This window comes from Empidonax traillii, unplaced genomic scaffold (assembly GCF_003031625.1).
Source record: "Empidonax traillii isolate 1590-97213 ecotype Southwest subspecies unplaced genomic scaffold, ASM303162v1 scaffold166:size2381449, whole genome shotgun sequence".
Taxonomy (NCBI): domain Eukaryota; kingdom Metazoa; phylum Chordata; class Aves; order Passeriformes; family Tyrannidae; genus Empidonax; species Empidonax traillii.
In genome coordinates, this window is record NW_020955359.1 from 1,322,483 (window position 1) to 1,348,194 (window position 25,712).

The 25,712-nt window shown below is 40.7% G+C and overlaps 1 protein-coding gene across 2 annotated transcripts; it reads left to right on the forward strand.

Annotated features, from left to right (window-relative positions):
* The first annotated feature begins 1,975 nt into the window (after positions 1–1,975).
* MARF1 (meiosis regulator and mRNA stability factor 1) lies at positions 1,976–24,918 on the forward strand. Of its 2 annotated transcripts, none has more exons than XM_027885494.1 (26): positions 1,976–2,122; positions 3,679–4,347; positions 5,364–5,538; positions 6,605–6,831; positions 7,688–7,805; positions 8,476–8,648; positions 9,452–9,886; positions 10,387–10,556; positions 10,659–10,820; positions 10,935–11,124; positions 11,791–11,969; positions 12,877–12,957; positions 13,328–13,564; positions 14,337–14,456; positions 14,785–14,960; positions 15,218–15,438; positions 16,119–16,261; positions 17,485–17,618; positions 18,127–18,329; positions 18,976–19,203; positions 19,985–20,215; positions 20,322–20,534; positions 21,274–21,334; positions 21,437–21,577; positions 21,796–21,966; positions 22,449–24,918. In XM_027885494.1, exons 1-26 carry the CDS (start codon positions 1,976–1,978, stop codon positions 22,679–22,681), a joined length of 5,238 nt encoding a protein of 1,745 aa, XP_027741295.1. In that variant the 3' UTR covers positions 22,682–24,918. The 2 variants fall into 2 exon arrangements, with proteins under 2 accessions (XP_027741295.1, XP_027741296.1); XM_027885495.1 differs by having other exon boundaries at positions 2,008–2,122; positions 3,683–4,347.
* Positions 24,919–25,712: the final 794 nt, after the last annotated feature.

Below are 25,712 nucleotides of genomic sequence, written 5' to 3' on the forward strand. Positions count from 1 at the left end.
AGAGGGAGGTGGAGAGTGATGCTTAATTTCCAGCTGGTCTTAAACCACAATACTTATATCATGAAAGTCTTATGGCACATGTGGTGCTCTTGGTCCAGTTCATTTTATTTTCACTTACATACACAAATTTCCTCTAGGGGTGTGTGTTTTGGCATTATAATCATTTGAGGTAATGTGATGTTACATTCCATCCTATCAGCTACCACCGAGTTGTTATTCAACCTTATAGTCTACTAGTTTCTGCCTGAATCTATTTGAACAACTAGTTTCCAAGGAAATAAGGATTTGTGTTTGTTCTGTCCCTGGGGACTCTTGAGTTCCTCCATCGCTCCCCTTCAACCTTCCACAGCCTGTGATTCCAGGATTCCGTGACCCCCCCACAGAATCCCAGACTGTATAAGGTGGGAAGGGACCACAGTGGGTCTCCTGGTCCCCCCTCCCTGCTCCAGCAGGGTCATTCCCGAGCACACGGCACACGATTGTGTCCAGACGGTCCTGGAATACCTCCAGGAGGGAGACTCCCCACCCTCACAGGGCCCTCCGTTCCAGCGCCCCACACGAAGAGCTTCCCCCCTCATGTTCAGGTGGAACCTCCTGAGCACCAGTTCCTGCCCGTTCCCTCTTGCCTGGAGCCCGGTCCGCCCCCTGACACCTCCCTGTGGACATTTCCTCGCACAGATGCCGTGCAGTGCCGCTGCCCGGCGATCCCCGCAGGTCTCCCCGCGTTCTCCCCTCACACCCCGGCGCCCTTCGAAGCCGCCGCCTTAAAGGGGGCGGGCGCGGCGCGTTACGACACCCGCCTTTTGCGGCAGCGCGGGTTTGCGGCGCGCGGCGGCGCCCGACGGCAGAAGGAGCGGAGCGGGAGGAGGAGGAGGAGGGAGGACAACAAAGGGCCGGCGGGGCCGGGCCGGGGCGGCGGGGCCGGTGAGCCGGGGAGAGCCGGGGCAGGGGGCACGGCGGCGCCGAGACGGGCTTCGGCAGCGCGGGGGCTGCTGCGGCGGGGACGGGCCGCTCCCGCACCCCTCGCGGCACGGCCCGTCCCGTCCCCCCTGCGGCGGCCGCGGCCCGAGCTCGGTGTGGGGCCGGGGAGGGTCGGGCCGGGCCGGGAGAGCCCCGGGAGCCGCGTGGTGTGTGGGGCAGAGCGCGGGCACGTGTAGTTAGTGTAACTTTAGTTCCTTTCGCTCACCGTTTTAATTCCCAAAGCAGTCGGCGCTTTGGGAATTGCCGCGCTCTAGAGCTGTAGAACTTGGAGAGCTTGGCATTTTCGACTTCTCTGTGTGCCTACATACGGTTTTTGGATACGTTTGAATACCTATGTGGACGGGTAATTTTGCTTTGGAAAAAAAAAGTGAAACTTCTTTCGAGGTTCAAAACAACGCAGGGGCAGATGTAATGTTATGGAATATATTCAGTGGTGTTACCGTGTTTAAATGTAAGGGAAGCTAAAGAAAAGTAATTAATGAATGCAGCACGTGGTTGGGGGGTAAGGAGACTATGTTGGTTATCACAGGTTTTTGGGTGCTGTATGACTGGCCCTTAGGTTGCTCTGTGGTCCCATAAAACTGAATTCATTTTATTAAAGTGCTGGGGGGCAGCCTGAGGATGAGTAGAAATATTTGTGAATAATTTGAATAATTTGAAGCTCTGTTTAAATGCGAAGTGCTGCTTGCTTAATGCAGGTATGTACAGCTTTGTTAGCCGGTAGAAAGCCAATGAATATGCAGTTTGATCTTCCAGCTGAGTTCAATTGGGCTTGTTTGGTATTTACTGTTGAGCTGTTCTTGCCAACTTGAAAGATTTTATTTACTATAAATAAAGCAGGTTCAGCGATGGAGCAGTTCTTCAGACCACCGTGGTTTTTCTGTCTTACCTTAAAAATTATTCAAAGCATCCATTTTTTTTTTTTCCCTCCAGCAGGTGGGAAGAATGAAAGGAAGGGGAGATGAGAGGATGTTGAACCTTTTTGTTTGGCTGTATGATGGAAGGAAACAGGACAGAGAACGTCTGCAATAGATCGTTGGGATGGCTTCAGAGGCAAGGGAATGATGCTAAACCATGGCTCTGGAAACTTTCTAACTGCTTTTCTGCTGCTGAGAAGGCTTTGCCTTGTGGTGCAAAAACGGTAATTCCTGACTTTCCCTGAAAGCACAGTTGGTCTCCCGGTGCCCGGGGGGGGGGGTGACTGACCAAAGGTGGGTGTGGGGAGGGCAGGGAGAGGGGGCAGCAGTTCCCACAGCAAGTACAAAATCTGCCTGGGGATTTAAGGCCTTCAGTTGTGTTTGTAGCACTCCCATCAGGGTGGGGAGAACAGGCAGGTTGCTTTGCTTGACAGGCTTTACTCTCCACAGCTGTTTGGGGTAATACAACTCGCTGCTAAAAAGGTGTGTAAGGCAGCTTCCTGAAAGCTCTGCAACAGCTGTTGCTGAAGAGTAGAGGAGTAATCTTCGTGCTTCCAGTTCTTTATCCGTTTAGCTTGAAGGCAAATTTAGTTTTCTAAATAATAATTATTATTATATAGTAGTTACAGCAAGTGTGGATATTATTCTTTACTAATTTTTTCTTGGTTCCATTTCTTTAAAAGTTCCTTTTCTGTAGTGTATGTGATTCTATAAATTTACAATGAAAAATGTTAAGGAATAGAAGGAATAGTACAACACAATTAGGTACTGGAGCAAGTGAGCTCCAACTATTAAGTAACATTCCATGCGTGTTCAGTCTGATTTTAAGTAAAGGACATGGGAGAAATGGATGAGCATGTTGCTGTCTTCATATGTCAGGGGTTAGGAAGGCAGCTGCTATAAAATCTGGAGTTTAATATGTAAATCAGTTCCAGACAGATCTTTGGCAGAGTTTATCTCTGTGAGATGTGGCGTCAAGTGGAGAGGAATGGTTTTGAAGCTGGGTGATGATTTATTCATTAATGTTTAGCAGGAGATGCATTAAATTCCATTTGGAAAGTAAGGGTGGTTCAAAGGCTCTGGAGCAGTGTGTTCTGTGCAGGTTATCTCTTCTGACCTTGACTGTTCTGTGCTGCTTCTAACCTTGCTTAGTTCTCACTGCTGACATTAAAAAAAAAAAAAGAACCCACACATATTTTTGTCTATGCTTTTATGTCTGTGCATCTTGATATCTTAAGAGTAGGCAAAAAAAAGTTGTTGTGAAACTTGAGTCTTCTTTGCCCTCTGTTGCATTGCCTGCTTGGTACAACTTCTAATTCTTTGAAGTATTAATCTTTTAATGCATTGCTCCTATAACTTTAATGTTATTTTAAAGTCCTTATTCAAATACAACTTACGTAACTGCAAGCTGTGAAGCTTTTTTACATCAAATCCATATGTGTTTCTGCTTACAAGGAATCTCTCAGCCTTAGCTAACAGTTTTCTGCCTTTTAGATTCTGTTTTATAGACACGGTGCTATTTGGTTTATAGCTTTTTGGGTTTGTTGCTTCCAAAATCCAGTGGTACCAGTATACCTAAGGCTGGCACACGTAACTGGCATGTTTCTTTTAATATTTTACTTGTTCAATCAGTAAGGTAATAGTAGTCATAAAGATACATCTTAAAAAGTTTAATTTATCATCAAAATTGTAACAGTCTAAAAATATACTGCTTATCCTGTGAAACTGGCTTTCTTTGTGTATCTGAATGTAACCGAGCTTTCATCTTTTGTTTTTCCAGAAAGATTACATGGAGAACAAGAAAGCTGCTGTGGAATTGAAGGATGCTTCATCTCCTCACAATGCCGGCTCTAAACTCTTTCCAGCTGTGCCGCTTCCTGATGTTCATCCTCTGCAGCAACAGCAATTGCAGCTCTCCCCTGGCCCCAAAGTAAGCTGCTGTGCTCATGGCTCTGACTCTTCCTGTCCTCCACAGATGCACTGTGGTGGTGGTGGTGGTAACTTGATTCACCCTGGCACAGTATTAGACTCAAAAAGCACTGGGACGATAACTTGTCAAGTGGGGTCAGGATTCGCTTACCAGTCTGCATCTTCACTGAAGAACCCTCCGGCCAGAAGCAACCTGGCGGGAATTCCCAGTGAGTTCTCTGGCATGTGCGTAGAGAACAGTGTGTCCTCCTGTCAGCACCTGGCCTGCTGTGGGAAACTCCATTTCCAGCCCTGTCACGGTAACGTGCACAAACTGCATCAGTTCCCAGCCCTGCAGAGCTGCACCTCTCCCGGCTATTTCCCCTGCCCCGAGTTCACGAGTGGGGCTCCGGCCCACCTGGACGAGCACCTTGCGCAGTCGGAGCTCACTTCCCGCGTGTGCGCCAACCCTCTGCACCTAAACGTGGCCCCTCCCGTGTGTCTGAAGGGCTCTCACTACTGCAGTGACTGCTTGAGCAAGGTTTGTACACCTCAGCTTCTCCCTTGACTGTGGAATGTGGGTAATGCTGACACTGGGTTACTTGGGCGGAACATCAGCTTCCGTGGGTGCAGCCTGCACCCCCCTGGTGATGCACAGTGCAGAGGCACCAGGTACCCCGTTTGAAGCTGATCTCTCTGCTGAGGTAAAGCTCAGTGCAATAGGAGGACAGAGGAGCTATTACAATGCTCAGCTTCCAGGGGATCTGTAAGGTACTCAAGTGGAATTCTGATTGGATTTCTGACTCTTGTTCACGGCTCCAGTTAAGCTATTCTGTAGTAAGGACTCTGACTAAAGGCAGATTAACGTGTACCCTTGGGCAGCTGATCAGTAAGGAGCCATTTGTAAGTCAGGTGATTCATCTTACGCTAACAAGGATATTCTAGTTTCGCTTTGGTTTGATTGGTCTTAGTTCAGCCTTCCCAAATTTGTAATTTATACTTTAGTACCCATTTGGTCCAGTTCAGAACTCATTAGAACTGTGTTTGAATACTACTGGGAATTCCAAATGAAATAATATGCTCAGCTCTGCAAGATGTGTTACTGAAACTTCCAAGCTTGAGTTTCCAGTAGAAGAATGAAATGTCACTTGAGTAAACTAAGTGGTGAATTCAGTATATATAGATTTATTACTTCTTTGGGAGGGGGAGGAAGGTGTTTCAGTCTTGTACTCTGAATTGTGCAGGTTTCACATGCAAGGTCTTGAGTTACCCTTTTTTTTTTAATGTATACCAATACTAGTTAAAGGTGGCACCTCTTGATATGCTGAGTTTAATAGAACCTTTCTGTGCATAGAGAAATGGAGAGTTAAGTATACTGGGAAAGACTCTGGGCTAGAAGCTTCCTTTATGCAGTGATACTGTTGTTAATTAACTTTGTAGAGTACTTGCAGAATCTAACTTGCATTTGTTGCAGAAGGGAAACTGAGTGTTTCTAGCATGGAATAGCTGTGTTAATATTGTATACTAAACATGTATTTTGAAAAATTGTCCCAACAGCCAACCAGAAACAGCTTAGTTGATGCTGCTAAAATCTGGCCAAATATTCCTCCTCCAAGTGCACAGACTGCACCTGTTCCAATCCCAATCTGTAATGGCTGTGGAACCAAAGGAGCAGGAAATGAGAAGAGTTTGCTACTGGCGAGCAGCCTTGGCAAATCACCCCAGCAATATGGTAAACCACATTTGTTTGCAACTTCCAGTTAGTGGATGTCCTCCTTTGAAATACTGTTGCAGAGCAAGAGTTCTCTTAAATTGCACTGTTGTCTGGAAACTTCTATAAAGTCATAGAAGACTAAACAGTACAAAAAAATCTTGTCTCTGTTTTGATAATTCATGACTTGGATTTACATGTTTTGACTACATAGTTAACTTACTGTATTGTTTGCATAGAGTTTTGATTTCTTTACTCTAGAGTTTTTCATTGTTTTAAGAACTAGAAAAAGAAATTGTGAGGACTAAGAAGCTATTTTGTTCTGGTGGTGTATAAAGAAACTGTCTTCAACCACACTTTGAAAAGCATTTTCTTAGTTTAGTATGACAGTTGTCTGGTGTGCTTTATTTTAAATTCTCAGCTTTAATTTGTAGCTTACTTTTGACCTGTGAGGGTTCTGTGCCATTCCTCATGTTTCTTTTCAAATTGTTTTGTGGGAATGAAATGGCTGTATAATGTTAGTTCAAAATTAAGTAGATTTTCAGAGTGCTGAAACACCAGAAACTTAACCTGCAGCAGCAAAACCTCTTAACCTCGCTGTCCTGAGCTGTAGGATACTCTGTTTGTTCCATATTCCTTAATTTTCTTAATCACCATCGCTATCCTGGTAAGCTCATCCAGTTTTGTTTAGATTCATTATCTAATGCACAATGTAAATTTGATCAACTTCCGTGTTTCTCTTGCATTACTGATACAGCACCCACTGAATTTGGTGTTATACAACCTCAGACAATTTTTGTGGCAGATACCACCTCAGCGCTTGCTATTTTTTTAAAAATACATTACCTGATTGTTTGAGAGCTTAAAAGTAAAGTCCAAGTTGTCTTGAATCTTTATCCTAATTTGACAGTGACTAAATTTCTGTTAAAGACCTGTTTGTTTGATTCCTTAAGAAAATAAAACTGAACTTGCATTCCTGAGCATGCAGTTCATAATTTCCTCACCGTGAGGAAATTTTACAGTATGTTAAGTTTGACACGTTTGATATTTGGAGATAAAAACAAGATGTGTTCTTAAACCTGTACAGGGTCTCCTGAAGTTGCAATAACAGGCCAAGTTCTGGAAAATTTGCCCCCCATTGGAGTCTTCTGGGATATTGAAAACTGCTCGGTCCCCACCGGCCGCTCCGCTATAGCAGTTGTGCAGAGGATTCGGGAGAAGTTTTTTAAAGGCCACAGAGAGGCAGAATTCATCTGTGTGTGTGACATTAGTAAAGAAAATAAAGAAGTTATTCAGGAGCTAAACAACTGCCAGGTATCAAAACAGACCCACTGGGTGTTCTTGCTTGAGAACTTGTGCCCTCTGAGTGTGGCAGCAGCGGTTCACGTTCACTAAAGCTTTGTTTGCTTCTGTGGGTTTGTCTCTGGTTTATGGGTGGGGTCTTCAAGGCTAAATTTTTCCTGGTGGGATATTTTTAAAAACTGAAACTGCTTTCCATTATCTGTAGGTTAGTGTTCTAGGGAGAGAATTATCTTATTCAGTAAAAGGTGGTGGTGGAGTTTTTGTGTTAGGCTTCAAATCTGTGACTAAATGATAAACCTAAAAGAACTAAGATTCTGTGAACTTTTTTACTTTGTTAGTGAATACTGTGCTGAGTGGTTAGGACACTTGTAAGGACACTAGTGGTGTGGATGGGGATACTTTTAACATATATTTTTCCATTTTTTTTTCTGTTTCTGGGTATATTTTTTGAACATTTTTGTCCTAATTTCTATGTCAGAAATTTCCTTTCCACCCCCTAAACTGCAGATATGATAACAATGTGACAGTTTATCTCCTTACGTGAGGTAAAATGAATTGATAGCAAATACTTGCTATGTTTGTCAACCCTCTATTTCAACTGCAGTTTTTTGGGATGTTTTCAGGGGGTATAAGTTGTGATCTTTAACACACAGCAGCAGAAGTCATCCTGGAGACACTGCTGAACAACTGGGGTTGAAGTTTATTGCTCATAAGAACAGTTTGACATTTGTATGTGTTCTGTTTCATTCATATGTACATTAATTCATCTAAATAAAAGGTGCATGTGAAAGCTTGTGTTTCAGCTTTAAAAAACTAAAGCAGGCATTGAAACTCTTTTCCTTTAGAGTGTATCTGTGTATTCCCACAGGTGACTGTTGCACACATCAATGCCACAGCCAAGAATGCTGCTGATGACAAACTCAGGCAGAGTCTTAGGAGGTTTGCTGATACACACACTGCACCTGCCACTGTGGTTCTTGTGTCAAGTAAGTGTTTGTGGCACTCACCTACAGGGTGATTCAGTTCCTCTCTTCAGTGATGCTGTCACACTGTTTTGTTTTCCAAGAGTGGTGTTTAGGAGCAACTTTAACTGAACTGCTGAAGAATTCCTAATGTCAGTGGCAGAAACAGTAAGATGAGAACTTGGCTTAGTTCAGTCAGTGTGGTGATGTGATGTCTGGTTGAGTGTCAGTGGGTATGTGAGTAAATACTGTCTAAAGTTATTTTCAGCAGGAAACTGATAAGGTAAAACTCACTGGGTTGTGTTTATGGTCTGAGCAAAACACGTTTGTTTTTAATTCACGTAGCAGTGGTTTATGCAGTTAAATATTCAGCCACTCATCTATTGAGTTGCTATGTGCTGCCCTGGGCTTCTCCCTAAAGCTGAACAAATGTTTGCTAAAGAAATATCCAGTACCAGTCAAGTGCCCTACTGGTGAATTGCTACAAGCTGCTATTAAAAGGAAGCCCTTGTCCTGAGCCTGAATGCAAACTGCTGACTCAAGTGATGTCTCTTGAGAAGCCTTGTAGCCATTGATGCTTTTCTGTTGGAAAGTTTATGATAACTAGAACTTGTCAAGTGAGATTTGCAGTTTTGTTTCTTTAATCTGGTGGGTTTTTTGAGTTTTTTTAAGTGTTTTTTACGTTTTTCTCCAGCGGATGTCAACTTTGCTCTGGAACTGAGTGACCTGAGACATCGCCACGGTTTCCGAATCATTCTGATACACAAAAACCAAGCTTCAGAAGCACTCTTGCATCATGCTCATGAGCTTATTTGTTTTGAAGAATTTATTTCAGACTTGCCACCGAGGTTACCACTGAAAGTGCCGGTAAAGTTTTTAATTCTTGGTGTAACAGATGCTTCCAAGTGTCAAGTTCCATTTTTTGTGTTCTAATTTAGGAGGAGAGCAAGCTGAAATTATGTGTTAGTTCTGGTGAGGCATCATGGCTGCTGCCTATGTGACCACTGTCTGTATTCCAGTTATTACCCTGGGAATGTTTGCCTTCTGTTTAAGAATGAAGGAATGAAATAATAAAATGAGAAAGCAGTTAAAAACTAAAATAACAAGGTCATGTTCTTATCAATAGATATGTTGCCAGATAACATACCTTACACGCTTTTCTTTCATGCACAGAAAGTTCGGGTAAGAACTTAGTTGTGCACCAAGACATCTTGGTGCTTTTGAAAGTTTTTATGACTGTCTTTTCTTGAGTTTTTGTCTCCTTGCTGATTCCCTCTGGATTTGTTGTGCTGTCTTTGTACAGCACTCATGGATTTTTCTTTCTTTGAAAGAACTTCCTAAGCTATTTGTTCACATGCCTGTGTAGAATATATAGGGAATTGGATGGGTAACAGTGATGCTTTCTCATCTGCAGAGTTGATCAGGCACTGATCCACTGATCAAGGGCTCTGTAGGCTCTTCTAACTTTAAATTATATTGGATATGGAAGTTTGAGGATCTAACCTGGTATGAGTGTTTTCCAGGCAAATTGTGCTGCGAAAGGAATGACTTGGGGATGGGACGGGGTGGTGGGAGGAGGGCCTGTGTCAGCAGAGCCGATGGAAAACGGCTGGTTTTGAACGAGAGGATATTCTGATCCAATCAAATTAAAATGTTCCTCCTTTAAACAGGCCTGCCATACACTGTTATATGTCTATAACCTGCCAACAAACAGAGACAGCAAAAGTGTCAGCAACAGACTGAGGCGTCTGTCGGACAACTGTGGAGGGAAAGTGCTGAGCATTTCCGGGAGCAGCGCAATCCTGCGCTTCCTAAACCAGGAGAGTGCGGAACGCGCTCGGAAGCGAATGGAGAACGAAGACGTTTTTGGTAACAGGATTGTGGTGTCTTTTACTCCCAAGAACAAAGAACTTAATGAAACAAAAAGCTCCAGCTTTGTGGGAACTGAGAAGGTGAAGTCTCCCAAAAAAATCAATAAGAACACAAAACTGTGCCTCCTCAACAAAGACACGAGTGATCAGTCTTCTGGTACCAAAGGTTCTGCTGGGAGGGGATTCCAGATTCATGGATCTGTCATCAAACCCACAAATGTTAAAAGTTTACAGGTATTGTTCTACCTTGTTTAGTATTCCTGCTTTTTCTTGTGTTTTCAGGATTGCTTCTGTTACCATTCTAACTTACCCCACTAAATGAATAATTGTAATGTATAGTGACATTCCTGAACGAGAGTTATATTGACATGCTTGGAAAGCAGGCAATTAATTTGAGGGTTGTTGTTCCCCCATCCTGCCCCTTTTTTTTCAATTTGGAAATACTGCAACTACTTAGAGCCTTGAATCCTAGCCACTTCTGACTTTTGCACTGGGATGAGTCTTATATCTAGAGTGATGCATTTTAAGGAGAAATAGGGTTAGATTTACCATGTGGTAAATATTTCAACTAATTAACAGTCTACTCTCTTGTGCCACAGAAAATCAAAAAATTCCTTGTTACAAAATGCCAGTGAAAAATGCTATTGTCAGTCATTTAGGTTTCCATCAGAAGGAAAGCCTCTGGCAAGGGATGTCTGGTGCTTTCATGCTGACCTTTTATCTCTTTCTTATAGGAGCTGTGCCGCCTTGAATCAAAGAACATCAGTAGAAATACAGAAAACCAGCAAGAACATGCAAGAGAAGAAGTTCCTTCTCCTCAGAGTAACTCCAATGCAGCAATTTCTGTGTCTCTGGCAACCAAAAAACTGGGAGCAGGAGAATCATCCTCTAAAAGTAGTCAGAAGTATGTTTAAAAATAAAAAGATGTCAATATTAGTTACTCTTTAAAAAATGTAAATTCTGCAACATAATGTGTTTTCTTTTTCTTATATGTATTTGTAAATAGAAAAGAGACTTCTGCTTCCAGGAGCATTACCAATTCCCCTGTAGATAAAAAAGATAAAGATGAAACTGTATTTCAGGTCAGCTATCCCTCTGCTTTCAGTAAGTTGACAGCCTCAAGACAGCTCAGTCCTTTGCTCGTGTCTCAGAGTTGTTGGTCATCTCGGTAAGTGTCTTGTTTGGGAGGTGAGGTGAGACCTCAACAATATGTATTTTTTACATATATATATATAAGAACTGTGCAATAACTTCATCTCACAAGTGTCTCTATTTTACCCAGGAGTATGTCTCCAAACCTTTCAAACAGATCATCTCCACTCACCTTTAATGTAGTGAATCACACCAGTGGCACAGACTGCCCTGATCCTTTTGCAAATGGTGCAGACGTTCAGATCAGCAACATAGATTACAGATTGTCCAGAAAAGAGTTGCAGCAAAACTTACAAGAAATTTTCTCAAGACATGGCAAGGTAAAGGCTCAAATTCCTTTAAATCTGTTTAAGTACTTTATGTGTTTAGGGGCATGTTTATGGTCTAGCTTCAGGTGAGCAGCAAGCTGTCTGAGCAGGACTTTTAGACTTTATTAAAAGGACATATTGTGTTTTTTTCCTTTAAAAAGACCAGGTCATCACTTGCACAGTGTTTGTAATTTGCACGTGTTCTTCATAGATCTCATATTCTGAAGTTTTGTCCTACTAAATGGCTCATTAGTCATGCAGGGAAGAGACTTAGGCTTTAACAGGATAACCTTTTTAAGGTATAAGGCTGAATTCCTAATGCCAGCTTAAAAAAAATCACAGTAAAACATGATTTTCTGAATACAAAGTGATCAAAATCTGGGGGAGTATGAATTGGTAAAAAGCAACTATGGAAGGCAAGGTCACTTGTGCAGCAGTGCTGTTTCTGTCTGACCTGTGCATGACCTGGCGTAATCTCATAATCTTCTACAATGGAAGATGATGCTGTTATGAAATACTGTGAATTTACCTTGGTCCAGGTTCCCTCACTTGGCTCTTGTTTGCATTGTCCTGATGGTTGTGGTTCCCTCAGGACTTGGGTCCCCTTTGCATTGTAAAATGGTGCCTTGCCTGGGGGTAATGCCTTGTTATAAATGTATGAGGTGTTTTCTTCCTCAGGTAAAAAGTGTCGAGCTCAGCCCTCACACAGATTATCAGTTGAAGGCCATAGTTCAGATGGAAAATCTTCAAGAAGCCATCAATGCTGTCAACAGCCTTCACAGATACAAAATTGGCAGTAAGAGGATCCAGGTCTCATTAGCAACGGGAGCTGCTAGTAAATCACTGTCTCTGCTTAGGTAATAAGCACTTTGGCATCTTCTTAACTGTTCGAGCATGTGTTTAGTAGCTGAGAGATGATTTCAAATACTGACTAAAGGAAGGATAGGGAAGTAAAGTCAAATCTGTCATGTGACCTGATGAATGTGTTAAATACAGCTAGATTAGTTCTCAGTATTTTTATGGTGCTTATATTTTGAGTTGTATCTGAAGAGCCTAGATCTGTTTAATAGCTTCACTGCTCTTACTGCATAATGCTGATATACCTTTAACTTCATTTGTGCAGCTGAGTTAAGGTTGCACTTGGCATCTTTATTTTTTCTTTCCTCCAAGAAAGTGCATATGAATTGCCTCTTGAGGATGGGTGCACAGTTGAAATGCCATTGGTGTTTCTTTGATGTGTTTTCTAGATGAAAGATGATACAACTAGAGTTGATGCTAGTGAGAATACAAGTGTTTATTTTTTTCACACTGAAAGAAACCATTAGGAAAAAAGTTGTCATTATTTATTCACAGAATGAAACTAGTGCTTGCATTGTAAAGTGTTCTACAATTATGTACTGCTTGCTATTATATAATTTACAAGTTTATTTGATTCTTACCTTACAAAATTTGTAATGTAATAACCAGGCTTGTAACTTTTAATGCTGCAGCTGTGTTGCATTTCATAGAGGCTCAAATCTTGCCACCATCTATGAAAGACACAGCTCCTTCAGAGACATGACCTGATGAGTTAGGAGAAATGTTACTACTTGCACTCTCTGATCTGAAATGATAACTCTTGTAGTGCTGGAATGGAAGGGAATGCAATTTGTCTTGTTTTATTTATAGTTCATAAACTGCATCTGTAAATATATCACCAATTTGGGCTGGAATCTAGTAATAACAGAATAATTTAGTGCTAATGCTGCAAAACTTCTTTTGTAGCTCAGAAGCAATGTCCATTCTGCAGGATGCACCTGCTTGTTGTTTGCCTGTGTTCAAATTCACAGAAATCTATGAAAAAAAGTAAGTTCCCGGTTGTTTTTCCTGTGGTACTTCTTAAAAAGAATATTATCTTGTGGAATTGTTTACAGTGACTTATAGAGAGTAACAGAATGGAGAGTTATGGATTTTTATGGATAGATGTTACAGCATATCTTGTACATATTTGATGATACAGCATATCCAGAGGCAATGACTGGCCTTTCTTAGGGGGTTCTACTGTCAGTATTTTACTTAGTTTTTCTACCTTGGTGTGAAGTAGCGAGTTACCTTAACATTTTTCATAGAATAGTTTCTAGCATATTCCTTTTTATTAAACAAAATAAAAATGCAGATTACAGCATTGTCTTAACTGTGTTTATAACGTGCTTGCATTTCCATCTCCTTCTCTCAGGTTTGGCCGTAAGTTAATTGTATCAGACTTGTATAAACTCACAGATACTGTGGCCATCCGTGACCAGGGCAGTGGGAGGCTGGTGTGCCTCCTGCCCAGCAGCCAGGCCCGCCAGAGTCCACTGGGATCTTCCCAGTCCCATGATGGATCATCAGCAAACTGTAGCCCTATAATATTTGAAGAGCTGGAATATCACGAGCCTGTTTGTAAGCAGCATTGCCTGAATAAAGACTTTATGTAAGCTGTGTATAAAATACTATCAAACCTTACAGAATGTTTGAACAGCATCTGTCATGTATAGGTATAATGAGGTATAAATGTCCTCAGAGCATGCTCTGGACACTGTTTATATGTTACAGAATAAGTCAGAAGACAGTGAGGTGGCACAGTGAGTTTTGTAGGCAGTTCTGGTGGGTTGGTGTGTCTGGGTGAGATGATTGTGTTCCAGCACAGCTGCCAGGATTGAACACCTATTCACAGGAGCTGGAAGGTACACTGTGTTCCCCTGGTTATGGAGGAAGGCTAGACATACCAGAGGGATTCCTATTAGCCTGAATTTTATTACATAACTGTAGCTGGAACTGATGGTTCCTCTTTGTCCTCCAGCTACAGTTAGTGATTCACACTGGGTAGAAAGTTTCTTGAAGCTGTATGTTAAGTTTTGGGTTTCATTCAGCAAGAGCCAGGCTGTGCTTGCTAGAGCAGTTATTAGGTGTTCACTGTTACCTGCCTGGTATGTGCTGTGAAAACTTCATTTGAAAATTTTCATCTAACCCTAATAGAGATGGAGTCATCTCAGTGTTACTTCTGGAAATTTGCTGTAGCTGTATTTAATTTTTTGTGGGGAAAAAACAAGTTGTTTGTTGACTGTACCTAGTGCTGTTGTCAACTGGTAGCAGTTGTATGCATATAGTATAATGTTAACTATGGGTGTGATGTGAGCACAGACATACTGTGCTCAAGCTGTGTGTAGAGTAAGCATATAAACTGGAACCTCTTATTTCTGCAGTGAGCACGAGTTTGATCCAGATTCTTATAGAATTCCTTTTGTGATTTTGTCCCTGAAGACATTTGCTCCTCAAGTTCATAGTCTTCTACAGACACATGAGGGTACTGTGCCTTTACTAAGGTAAAATATTTTAATTCATGTTTTTAGTGTAAGGTCTGATAGGTTGAAGATTTAAAACCTTATGGAAATTCCCTGTTGTATAAAAACTTCAGTTCTTATATAAGTTGGTATCATTTATAGCAAATTATAAAATTATTATTATTTTTAAAATTCTTGTTGAGCAAAACCAGCGTACTTATTTAAAATGTGTATTCTACAAAAATTTCTGTAATATGTCAGTAAATTGTTGAAGCTTCTTGCTCATAAAGTGTCTCAAAATAATTATTTCTTTTTTTTAATTGTTACTGGCATTTTAGTGTATAATGGAAGCTTTTTTTTCCTTCCCAAGTTTTCCTGACTGTTACATGTCAGAGTTCAATGATCTTGAAGTGGTGCCAGAAGGCCAGGGTGGTGTTCCTTTAGAACATCTGATTACCTGTGTTCCTGGAGTTAACATTGCCACTGCCCAGAATGGCATTAAAGTTATTAAATGGATACATAACAAACCACCTCCTCCTACTGCAGGTAAATATCTGTTTAAAACCCCTTCTCTAAAAGGTTTTGGTTTTTTTTTTATGCTAAAAAACTAAGCTAATAAATTCTGCTAATAAAATAACACATTATATAACTATTAAACTTGTTATGAGGGAAAACTTTTAGCTTGAGTATTCATACTTCTTATTTTCTCCTATGCTGTAGCTTCTGTTTATAAATAAAGTGCAGTGTTTAGTGGAAGGAGAGCAGTGAAAGGTTTGATAATATGACTTTTTTTTTTTTTGTAGATCCTTGGCTTCTACGTTCCAAGAGCCCTGTGGGCAATCCACAGCTCATTCAGTTCAGTAGAGAAGTGATAGATCTCCTCAAGAGCCAACCCTCCTGCGTCATCCCCATCAGTAAATTCATCCCCACCTACCACCACCACTTCGCCAAGCAATGCCGGGTGTCCGACTACGGCTATTCCAAGTTAATGGAGCTGCTGGAGGCAGTGCCTCATGTGCTGCAGGTGAGTGAGATGGCTCTGTTCCTTTTGACTTGGGGAATTGTATCTGCACCTGTCCAAACTACTGGCTGGTTTTGTAAATAGATGCTGTGCAATTACCTGACCCACCTTGTGAGAGATGGTCAACTGAACCTTGGTGGCTCGTTGTATTCTTCTTTGAGATGCTATTTCTGTGTTGTTTTTATTGTGCCTACCCTTTCTGAGGAAATTAACCCTTCATTTAAGGAATGAGGAATAAAGTTTAAAGCTGCTTTTTACTTGTGGATTGTGGGTAAAAGTTTTTAATTGTGCTGTGTGTCATAAGAGCACCGTAAGTGCTGAGCACTCACGAGCTGGGCTGAAATGTGCAGTTTGTGACTTGAAGGATTCCTGTGTGAAAGAAGTCACGTGATCTTATGTTACAAAACCATTATGGTCACATTATTTTGAACATCAGTTGGCTGTAGAATTTTTAATAAACAACACAAATGTGTAGAAGTTGTAGCAGCACTCGTGAATGGAGCACTGGATTTCTTGATGACATATATCTTAGTATGGAAAGTGGGTGGGTTCATGAGGCTGCTCTTCCAAATGCTTTCTCTATAATACTCATTGTTTCTCAGCTACCTATGCTAGAACTGACTTTTAAATACCTTTTACTGAGGATGCCAGAGCTGAGTGACCAAATAAAAATTTCCTTTCAGATCCTTGGTATGGGCTCCAAACGGTTGTTAACTCTGACACACAGAGCTCAGGTGAAGCGCTTTACTCAAGACTTACTGAAGCTTCTCAAGTCGCAGGCCAGTAAGCAAGTTATTGTGAGGGAATTCTTGCAGGCTTATCACTGGTAAGTTATCTGTAATGAAACAAGAACTGTGCAGGACATGGCTATCAGTGGTGCACTTTAAATCTCAGTACAAAGCTGTGGCAACTATATTGACTCTTCATTGGGATGTGGAAGTTCGCACTTCTAGTGAAAACAAAAATTATAAGCTCTCTGGCATACTTACTGCTTTCTTTAATACTAGGTTCATTTAATTTCATGGGAGTTGGTAAATAGGTTATTGTATTTCATTAGTTCTCTTTGAAGCCATGGCTGCAAGATTGGATTTAAGCAAGTACGTCATGGCACGTTAACACGAACCATAAAGGGAAAACTTAGTGTTAGGCTTTCTATAGAGGGAAATATAAAATGAATAGATTAATTGTCAGGAGTTACTACTTTAGCTTTATCAGTGGCGAAAATGAGGAGTAATACCTGTCTGGAACATTCTGTTCTAGCATGATAAAAAGTAGGGGTTATTTTTTAAGAACCAAAATGATGCTTTTCTTAACATGAGGATGGGAAGCAGTGGTTAATGTGCTCTGAGCCAGCCATAGCATCTTGTAACCACCTATGATCTACCTCTACATGTTCTGTTGTGCATCATGTGCCAACAGCTCCTTTCTAGCACTGCACTCTTCTATTTCTGCTCTTGGCAAAAATGCATTATTGTTTGTTTCTAAATGTAGAAACAGCACTGATCACTTGTTGAATAAGAGCATCTGTGAAGTGTTCTTGCTCCTGAGAGATTTTGGTCAGGGAGGTGGGAAGAGTAAAATGCATTTTATATATTACTCAGTATTTGGGAAGCTTGATATGGTGTTTTCCAGGATATGGTCTCTGCCTTCTCTTGAGACCTATTCTCATTTAATAGTGTATGTCTGTAACTAGTAAGCAAACACAGGCTATTAGAAATATTGCCATATGGAGCTGTACAAACAGAACAGTTACATTTTTCCTGAGATGGAAAACTTGCTTTACACTGTCACTTAACACAACTAGTCTGAGGTATCCACTGGTTGATATGTACAGCCCTTTGTTACACTGGTCACATGACAGTAGATCTTACTTTGCTAGTTAGAATGGATTTCTAGGTTTTCCCTGTGTTTCACAGGCTAGCATTACTGCCAATATGCTTATTTTATGATTTGAGGCTCATTTTCTCAACTTTCAAAAAATGTTTTTTTTTTGCCAACACAGCATGCATTAATAGTTGTATTACACACACAACCTTCTACAACTTTCAGGTGCTTCTCTAAGGACTGGGATGTTACTGAGTATGGAGTGTGTGAACTGGCTGATATCATATCAGAAATTCCAGATACAACCATCTGTTTGTCCCAGCAAGACAGTGAAATGGTAATTTGTATTCCCAAAAGAGGTACGTCCATGTACATTTTTTTACACTGTTTCTAAATAAATTGTCCTTTGATTGTATTGAAACTGTAGTAACTCAAGTGTATAGGAGTGAATTATGCTTTTTTATAATGGTGTTGCTAACTTCTAGCAGATCAAGAATTTGTCTTTCTTTGGGCACAGGACAGGAAAACAGGTGCCAAAACACATAAAATAATGTTACTCCTTCTCCATGTAGTTAAGCTTTCTGTGGCATGACTAGAGAGTGGTTGTTTCCATACAGAAAACATACCAATTGTACCAGTTGGCTATTTAAAACCTCCTAAAGTGCTGATCACCTGAGTTTTTTGACTTTAAACAAGTAAGTTTTTTGTAAAGGTCTTTAGTCCTAGAAGAAAACAATGACTTGGCAGGATATGTGATTAGGCTGAAAATCAGCCACCATATTTTCTTATTATATTCTGTTGCATTGTATAAGTGTTGTGATGCAGCTCTTGCTTTGTTTGTTTCTTGTTTGTTTTTTTTAATTTTAGAACGTACACAAGAAGAAATTGAGAGAACCAAACAGTTTTCCAAGGAGGTGGTGGACTTACTGCGCCATCAACCCCATTTTCGGATGCCCTTCAATAAATTTATTCCCTGTTACCACCACCACTTTGGTCGCCAGTGCAAACTCGCTTACTATGGTTTTACAAAGCTACTTGAACTCTTTGAAGCCATACCAGATGTCTTACTTGTAAGTTCCAAAGTCTTAGGCTGTACTGAAGCATTTTTCTGGGATCTGTACAGCTGTTCCAGCAGGGGTTATTTTTCTCACAAACTTTAGTCCGAGTTATGAGCTGTGCCCCTGTAGTGCTTAGACAGCTGTGGTTTAGATCTTGTATGATAGCTACTCTGGTAAAATGGTCCAAGGCTTTGAGCACGTTCAGGAGGCTGTCTGTTAACAAATTCAAGTTTTTTTAAATTGGATTACATCACGAAATTCAGTGGCTCAGGATTAGAGTGAAGGTTCATTAAATGGTGGAGTCATTGTCCCTGGAGGTGTGTAAGAGGAGACTGGATGTGGCACTGAGTGCCATGGTCTAGTAGACAGACTGGAGTTAACTCAGAGTTTGGACTCAATCTCAGAGGTCTTTTTCAACTAGTTGATTCTGTGTAAAGTTGTGTTCAACTTGCTTTTGAAGTGCTTAACTATTTAGCTGCTTGTTTTGTAGTATTTCATGAAGTTAGATAGTTTTGCTTGTATATAAACAGCTTTTTGAGTTGGCTGAGCTGTGCTGTGCAGCCACCGATTGGCAAGCGCTGAGTTACAACTGCAGACCTCACTTGGTTCATCCAGTCTGGGTAAATCACTTCAACAGAACGTAACTTCTCTTTTGAAGGTACTGGAATGTGGGGAGGAGAAAATCCTCACCCTCACAGAGGTGGAGCAAGTGAAAGCAGTCGCTGCCCAGTTTGTGAAGCTGCTGCGGTCGCAGAAGGACAACTGCCTGATGATGGCAGAGCTGCTGTCCGAGTACAGCAGGACCTTCGGGTACAGCCTGCGCCTGCAGGACTACGACGTGAGCTCAGTGCCAGCCCTGATGCAAAAACTCTGCCACGTTGTGAAGGTGAACTTGTGTCTTCGTCATTCATATGTGCAGGGTTGTGTTAAGGGATGTTCTGTCTCAAATGGCACATCTCAGTATGGGGAACGAGGGGTGCAGCACTGAGTCCTGAGGAGGATATTCCTAAAGGACTTTAAAGGGACTTTCTATATTCTTATGATATTTTCTTTTTGCTCTTTTGTGGCCTTGCAGCTTTCTGTGGGAATGCTCATGTTTATTTCTCAAATAAGTAGTATAATACAGTCTTTTACTTATTATTTTAACAGAACAAAGTCGTTTTTTCCCCCCCTTACCTGACTTCTAACTGTGAAAAAAATTATTTTCTAGTAACTAGTAGTTGCCAGTCTCCTAATGCTTTAAATTCTTTTTTGGAGCTATGGTTTGAGACTTTGACTCCAAATGTAAATAAATAAATGGACTTATATGTCAGTGAAAGGGAGAGGTTACAATTACATGGATGTAGGCACACTGGTTTAGTTGCTCCAGTTTTGTTAACTTAGCAAGTGGTGTTCAGGCTGGAGCTCAGTCAGGTCCAGTTGGCTTGGAACAAAGAGTAAAATCACACCTGCAGTGTGGCAGAAGCTGCTACACAGCTGTATGGATCTTGTATATTGAAATATTTCCGTGTAATGAACTGGATTCTGAGGGCTTTTGGCTGGGGCAATATCAGATGCTGGTGTGTAGTGTCAGATACAGCTCTGCTCCAACAAACCCCAGCTACACATCTTATTTATAAATCAATCTCTTCCCTGTCCCTAACTTCATTCCCGATTCATTTTTCCAGGTTGTTGACACAGAGTCTGGCAAGCAAATCCAGCTGATAAATCGGAAGTCTCTGCGGACTCTGACTGCCCAGTTGCTGGTTTTGCTGATGTCCTGGGATGGAACATCCTTTCCCTCTGTTGAACAGCTCAAGCAGCATTATGAAACAGTCCATGGTACTTCACTTAATCCATGTGAATATGGATTTATGACCTTAACTGAACTCCTGAAGAGTCTGCCTTACTTGGTCGAGGTGTGTAAGCTCTCCCCTTCCTGCTGTGTCTCCTGCTTTGAAAAGGCATCGTGACTAAAGGATATGGAAGTGTGTGGTCTTTCTCTTTTTTGTCTTTTTCAAATAGGTTTTTACCAATGGTGCAGCAGAGGAATATGTCAAGCTTACAAATCTGTACATGTTTGCAAAGAACGTGAGGTCCTTACTTCACACTTACCACTATCAGCAGATTTTCCTTCATGAGTTCCCAGTAGCATACAGCAAATACACTGGGGAAGTGCTGCAGCCTAAAGCATATGGATGCAATAATTTAGAGGAGCTCTTGGGAGCAATTCCACAGGTGTGAAGGATTCTGTTTTGCACAATTACTTTGAGATTTCCGCACAGATTAAAAGTAGTTACACAACCAGAGTGTCTGTGAATTGGGGTGAATTACTGGAATAATTGCCTTCTCCAAGGGAGCTTATAGCAGTTATTAAAATTACAAATTTCTGAGAAATCTGGACTGTGTAATGAGGAAAAAAAAAAAGCCAGCACACATGGTTCAAATTTTTGCTTAAGAACTGTTCCTAGTAAGGTTGTAAACATCCCTGACATCTCTGTGGAGTGAGTGAATTGATTTTCTGTCTTCAGTGAATAAATTGTTGTGAAGTCCTGAAACCTTGTTTTGATCAGGGTGCCTTTTGGGGTTTAGGAGTGCAGAACTGTGGGGCTTTGTCAAAAGTGCCACGTAGTGGAATTTTGCTGTGGCATATTCTTGTCATCCACATGTCCTGAGTGCTCCAGGATAATTTTGTGATCCAGTTTATGCCTATAACCTTTCCTTTATGTAAGTCCTTTAAGTGGGGAATGACAAAATAGAATTTTGCAACTCCATGTTTAAACTTTTAGATTTGTTAACATATAGTGACTACACTTTCCTGGCTCTGCCTTTGGCATCAATTATTTTGAGATAAATCTTTTACTTGGGTAATGTAGTACAAGTTGGCAATGTGGTTTAGTTTGCTTTAAAAAATAATGTCAGTGCAAAGCTGGATGAAAGGCAGCTTTCAAAAAGCATTCTGCTTTTTTCTCAATAGGTGGTCTGGATTAAAGGACATGGCCATAAGAGAATTGTGGTCCTGAAGAATGACATGAAAAGTAAGCTATTTCAATTTTTAGCAGTATCTTAGCTTTCTTTTTGATTTTTTTTTTTAAGAGTCAACTTGACTAAAGTAACCAAATGAACTTGCCTCTTTGTAGCTCGTTTTAGCTCACCTAGTTTTCCCCCTGCTGATCATGTGGATGATCATGGAAATCAACTTGCTGACAATAATGGGCATAATATGGAGACCCCAGGATCCACCTCATCCATGGAACTAAATCTAGGAAGACCTAGCACTGGTAATGCAATACTGATTTATATGAAAATTTTATTGTCTTAGGGGAAATAAGCAGAGTAATTGGAGCAATGTGGGGAAAGGTGTGTGAGTTAGTAAATATGAACTTCTTAAATGTGCTTTCTGGCTTGAAAGCTTGTTGAATTTGAGTATAGAGTCAGTCATGTGTTCTCACCTTCACACCTTACACACACTTTGAAAGATGTCGCCTTGTTTTTGTAGTTTCCAATCAAACAGAGCAAGAGCTCCTTTGCCTCACAAATACATCTCCTGTCGACCTGCTGTGTGAGCCAGTCCCTTCCTGCCTGCCATCCCCACAGCTGAGACCTGACCCCGTGGTTCTGGAGTCTGCAGACCTCATCCAGTTTGAGGAACGCCCTGCACCTCTCTCTGGTAAGAGTTTACCTGCCTCTTATCCATAAGAGTGTTACTTATGGATAATAACCTGACAATTTGGAAAACAAAGCATCAAGTTCCATTTACATACACTGATATGTGAATATCCCACACTGGATGTGTTGGGAACACAGGGGGCTCCCATCAGGAACTCCAGTACTGACCACAAGTCCCCTGCTGTGACTTACAGGGAACTCACCCACCTCTAAACTTGCATTTAACACCATCATTTCACAGTGCTGAGCACTGAGGGACTTCATGTGTGAGAAGTGAATTAAACCTGCTGAATAGTACATGATGCAGGCAGAGCCAGAAGCAAACATCACCTCAGCTGCGGAGGTGAACGTGACACACATTTTTTTGGCTTTATATCAGGCTGATAAGCTCTTTTTATTGCCTAATACCAGATAGATATTCTTTATTTTTCAAAGGCAGAGCATCAGTGAATTGAATTGTCTTATTTACTTTATTTCTTTTAGAAATAATGATTTTAACAGAAGAAGAAAAACAAAGGATTGTTACCACAGCTCAAGAGAAACTGATCTCTGGTTCTGTGGTACCTGACACCACAGAGACTGCTTCAGTGCCTCCCTGTCAGTCCTCTGAAACCCAAGTAAACAAGGAAGCAACGGACAGCCCAGCCAAAAAGCAACACAAAAACAAGGTGAAATTGGCAGCCAACTTTTCACTTGCACCTGTAACCAAGCTTTAACTTTTTCTTTTTAGTGTGAAAGACAAATACCCATGGACTCTGCACAAAGTAAAGCTGTTTGTTATCCCAGTTGTATTTTAATGAGAGGCCTAGAAGAATTAATTTGTATTTAATGTATTCTGTGAAGATTTTGTTCCTTTTACACTGAGCACAGCTGTTAGCAGAGCAGATTTTTTTCTATTACTTTGAAAAAAAATCTGGCATTTGTTAAATTATTCTTACATTTTACAGTTTTTCATATATGTGTTCAGTAAAAGCAAAATATTGATTAAAAAAAAATGGAACAGATTTTATTTTCTTTAAGCCTCGTTGGTGATGTAATCATACATGTAGCATATTGTATTCTATAGGCTGTTGCTTACTGGTATTGTTTCAGACAGTATTAAGAAATGCATGATTGTTTTTTCAAAAGCCTGTTGAGAAATTTTAACTTCGCTGACCCGACATGACAAAAGAGTGAAGGGAGCTGATTGTCCTCCAGAGGAGAAACTTGTACTCTGACCTTTCAGATGACTTGTAACTGCATTGGAAATTCCTGCCTAAAATGTCTGTAGAAGATTATGTGGATCTTGTGTAAAACTTGTTTTAAATGTGTTTTTTTCCTGTAGCTTTTGGTTCCATTCAGGAGCTTTCCAGGACGCTGATGCTTTGAGCTTCCCTCTTACATTGACTTTGTCTGGCATGGTTTGGTTAAGGAAAAGACTGTCTTGGGGTCATGAGCTTAAGATACAGACACACACATTTTCTTTGTGTCTAGAAATGAAGTTAGGAAGATTCTGATATTTCTGAAATATGCATTTAATGCATAAATTACAGATAATGGAGCGGGTCTTATTAAAGTGGTTTGTGATGGAAGGTCCTGATGCTATTTCCACCTGTAAGGAAAGTTCTAGCTACATGTGGAAATGCTAAGGTTGTTGTGCTTAACCTTGTTTTCTATTTTTAAGCATTTCAGTAAATGGGAAGCTCGTTCTTTGTGCTGTCTTTTAGCTGTGTCTGTTTTTATTCTAAGACTTACTCCTAGTGTTGGAAGCTTTTTTTTGAATTGTGGTACCTTGTTGGCTTTTGAAGGGGCCAGCTTTGGAAGAGAGGGGAAGTCAGTGGATGACCTGAACTCTAGTTTAGCAGAACTGTCCAGTGTGTGAGACTTTATACCCATTCTGGGTAACCATGGCATTTACAATGGGTTGTATTTGCCAGGCAGCAAATAAATTGCTTGTAGTATTGAAAGAACCTATACTAGAGGCTTTCCACTGGCCAGCAGAGGGTTTTTTAGATGGATTCTTTTGTAATATGCAAGAGGTGGAACACAGGCTCTAATTTCTCAGCCAGCAGCAGGAAATGCCACTGAATAATGGCTGTAGACAGAATTTTACTAGTCAGATTTTGTTATAAAATCTTTTATATTTAGGCATGTGTTACCAGTAGTGAATTTAGAGCCATTGTAAGTGCAAAGAAACACTTGGAAGCTTTTCTGAGCCTTCTGGCACAGTATTTTGAGTCCTTAGTAAACCTCTACAGACATACTGCCATAGAAAAAAAAGAATTTAGAAGCACGCTTTCTTGGAATGCTTTTAATGAGTTAAATGCAAGAAAATTTGCTTTCACCTGAAGTTTGATAAGGTTAACAGTGATCAGCCTAGATCTTTGTTCCAGAAGAGCACACACTGGGGAGAGGAGCAGCCAGAAATCATATTTTCATCAGATGCAGCTACAAGTCGTCTGGAGTACTAAAGAAAACCAGGTTTTTGCTTCAGAGGGAAATGTGGTCTTTGTCAAAAGTAAGTGTGGTGGTTCTGCCACGTCTGGAGGTCAGCATATCTTATCTGGATTCGTGTGTGATTCTGCTGAAATCGCTGTTTGAAAGTAATAGAATAATACTTTTGAGAAGTTGTGTTCATAGTGTAACAAAATAGCTACTTGAATTGCAATATATTTTTTTATCCAAAGGGTTAAATGAATGATGTGACTTACAGATTTAAAAGCATTACAACCATGAAATTCTTTAATTTAGCAAGTAAATGTACTACTTCAGATTCATGTTTGTTTAAAAGAAAAAAATGTCACAGAAGCCCTCAATTAATGCACTATCTTGTTTTCTTGGAATGGGAGAGAGAAGAAAGAATTCTTTTCTTAGCTGTCTACTTTGTTTGGACACTTTCTTTTGTGGCTCAAGTGCTGTTTTTTGTGTGTTGGGACCAAACAGTTGTGTCAATAAAATTTTCAAGCAAGCAAAACCCTTGTCCTTGTCTGAAGACCTGAAAAAACCCCAACCATTTCCTAGAATCCTTAACTTGCTGTGCCATGTTAAATTCAATTATTCAGACAGAACAGAGAGCTAAAATTTGAGTTTTAGTGAAGACTAAAACATTGTAAATTCTGGAGAATGAGGCTTTTCCCAGTTTTTGGAATTGAGCTGTTAGCAGATGGGCAATGCTCTTTGCACAAGGTTATGTTTAGGGCTTACTTTGAAAGGAAACTGCACTCACTGTTCATCAGCCTAAGGATTAAAGGTGTAAAAGCAACAGCTGGAACTCAGGGGTTCCTCCTGAGTCTGTCCCCTGAGATGTTGAAATTGTCACAGTAACGTCATACAGAGTGTTACTGTGGAATAAAGTTAACAAGTCACTCTGGAGTTACAGTACCTTTGTTTTCCAGCTTTCTCAAGATGGTGATTATCCAGGAACTACAAATCTGGCAAAATTCTTTCACTAGAGTGTCCTGAATTTCAGAATCTAACAAAATAAAAAAGGGCAACTAAAGTGGAACAGTCTGCCACAGTAAGTGTCAGGCCTGCTGCAGGTTCAGTAAACAATTTTAAAGTAACTACCTAAAAAACTTATTTAGCAGGAAACTCTCTGTAAAGTAGTGTAATGAATATCCCACTTGAAAATAACGAATATCCCTCTTTAAAAGGAGGAACAGACAATTTATAAGACCTTTCTGTAGCAACACCACCAACCTTATAATCATCACTCTGTAACTTCATTTTTTCAGTAGCTGTGAGATGTTTTTAAGTCTATGAATGAGG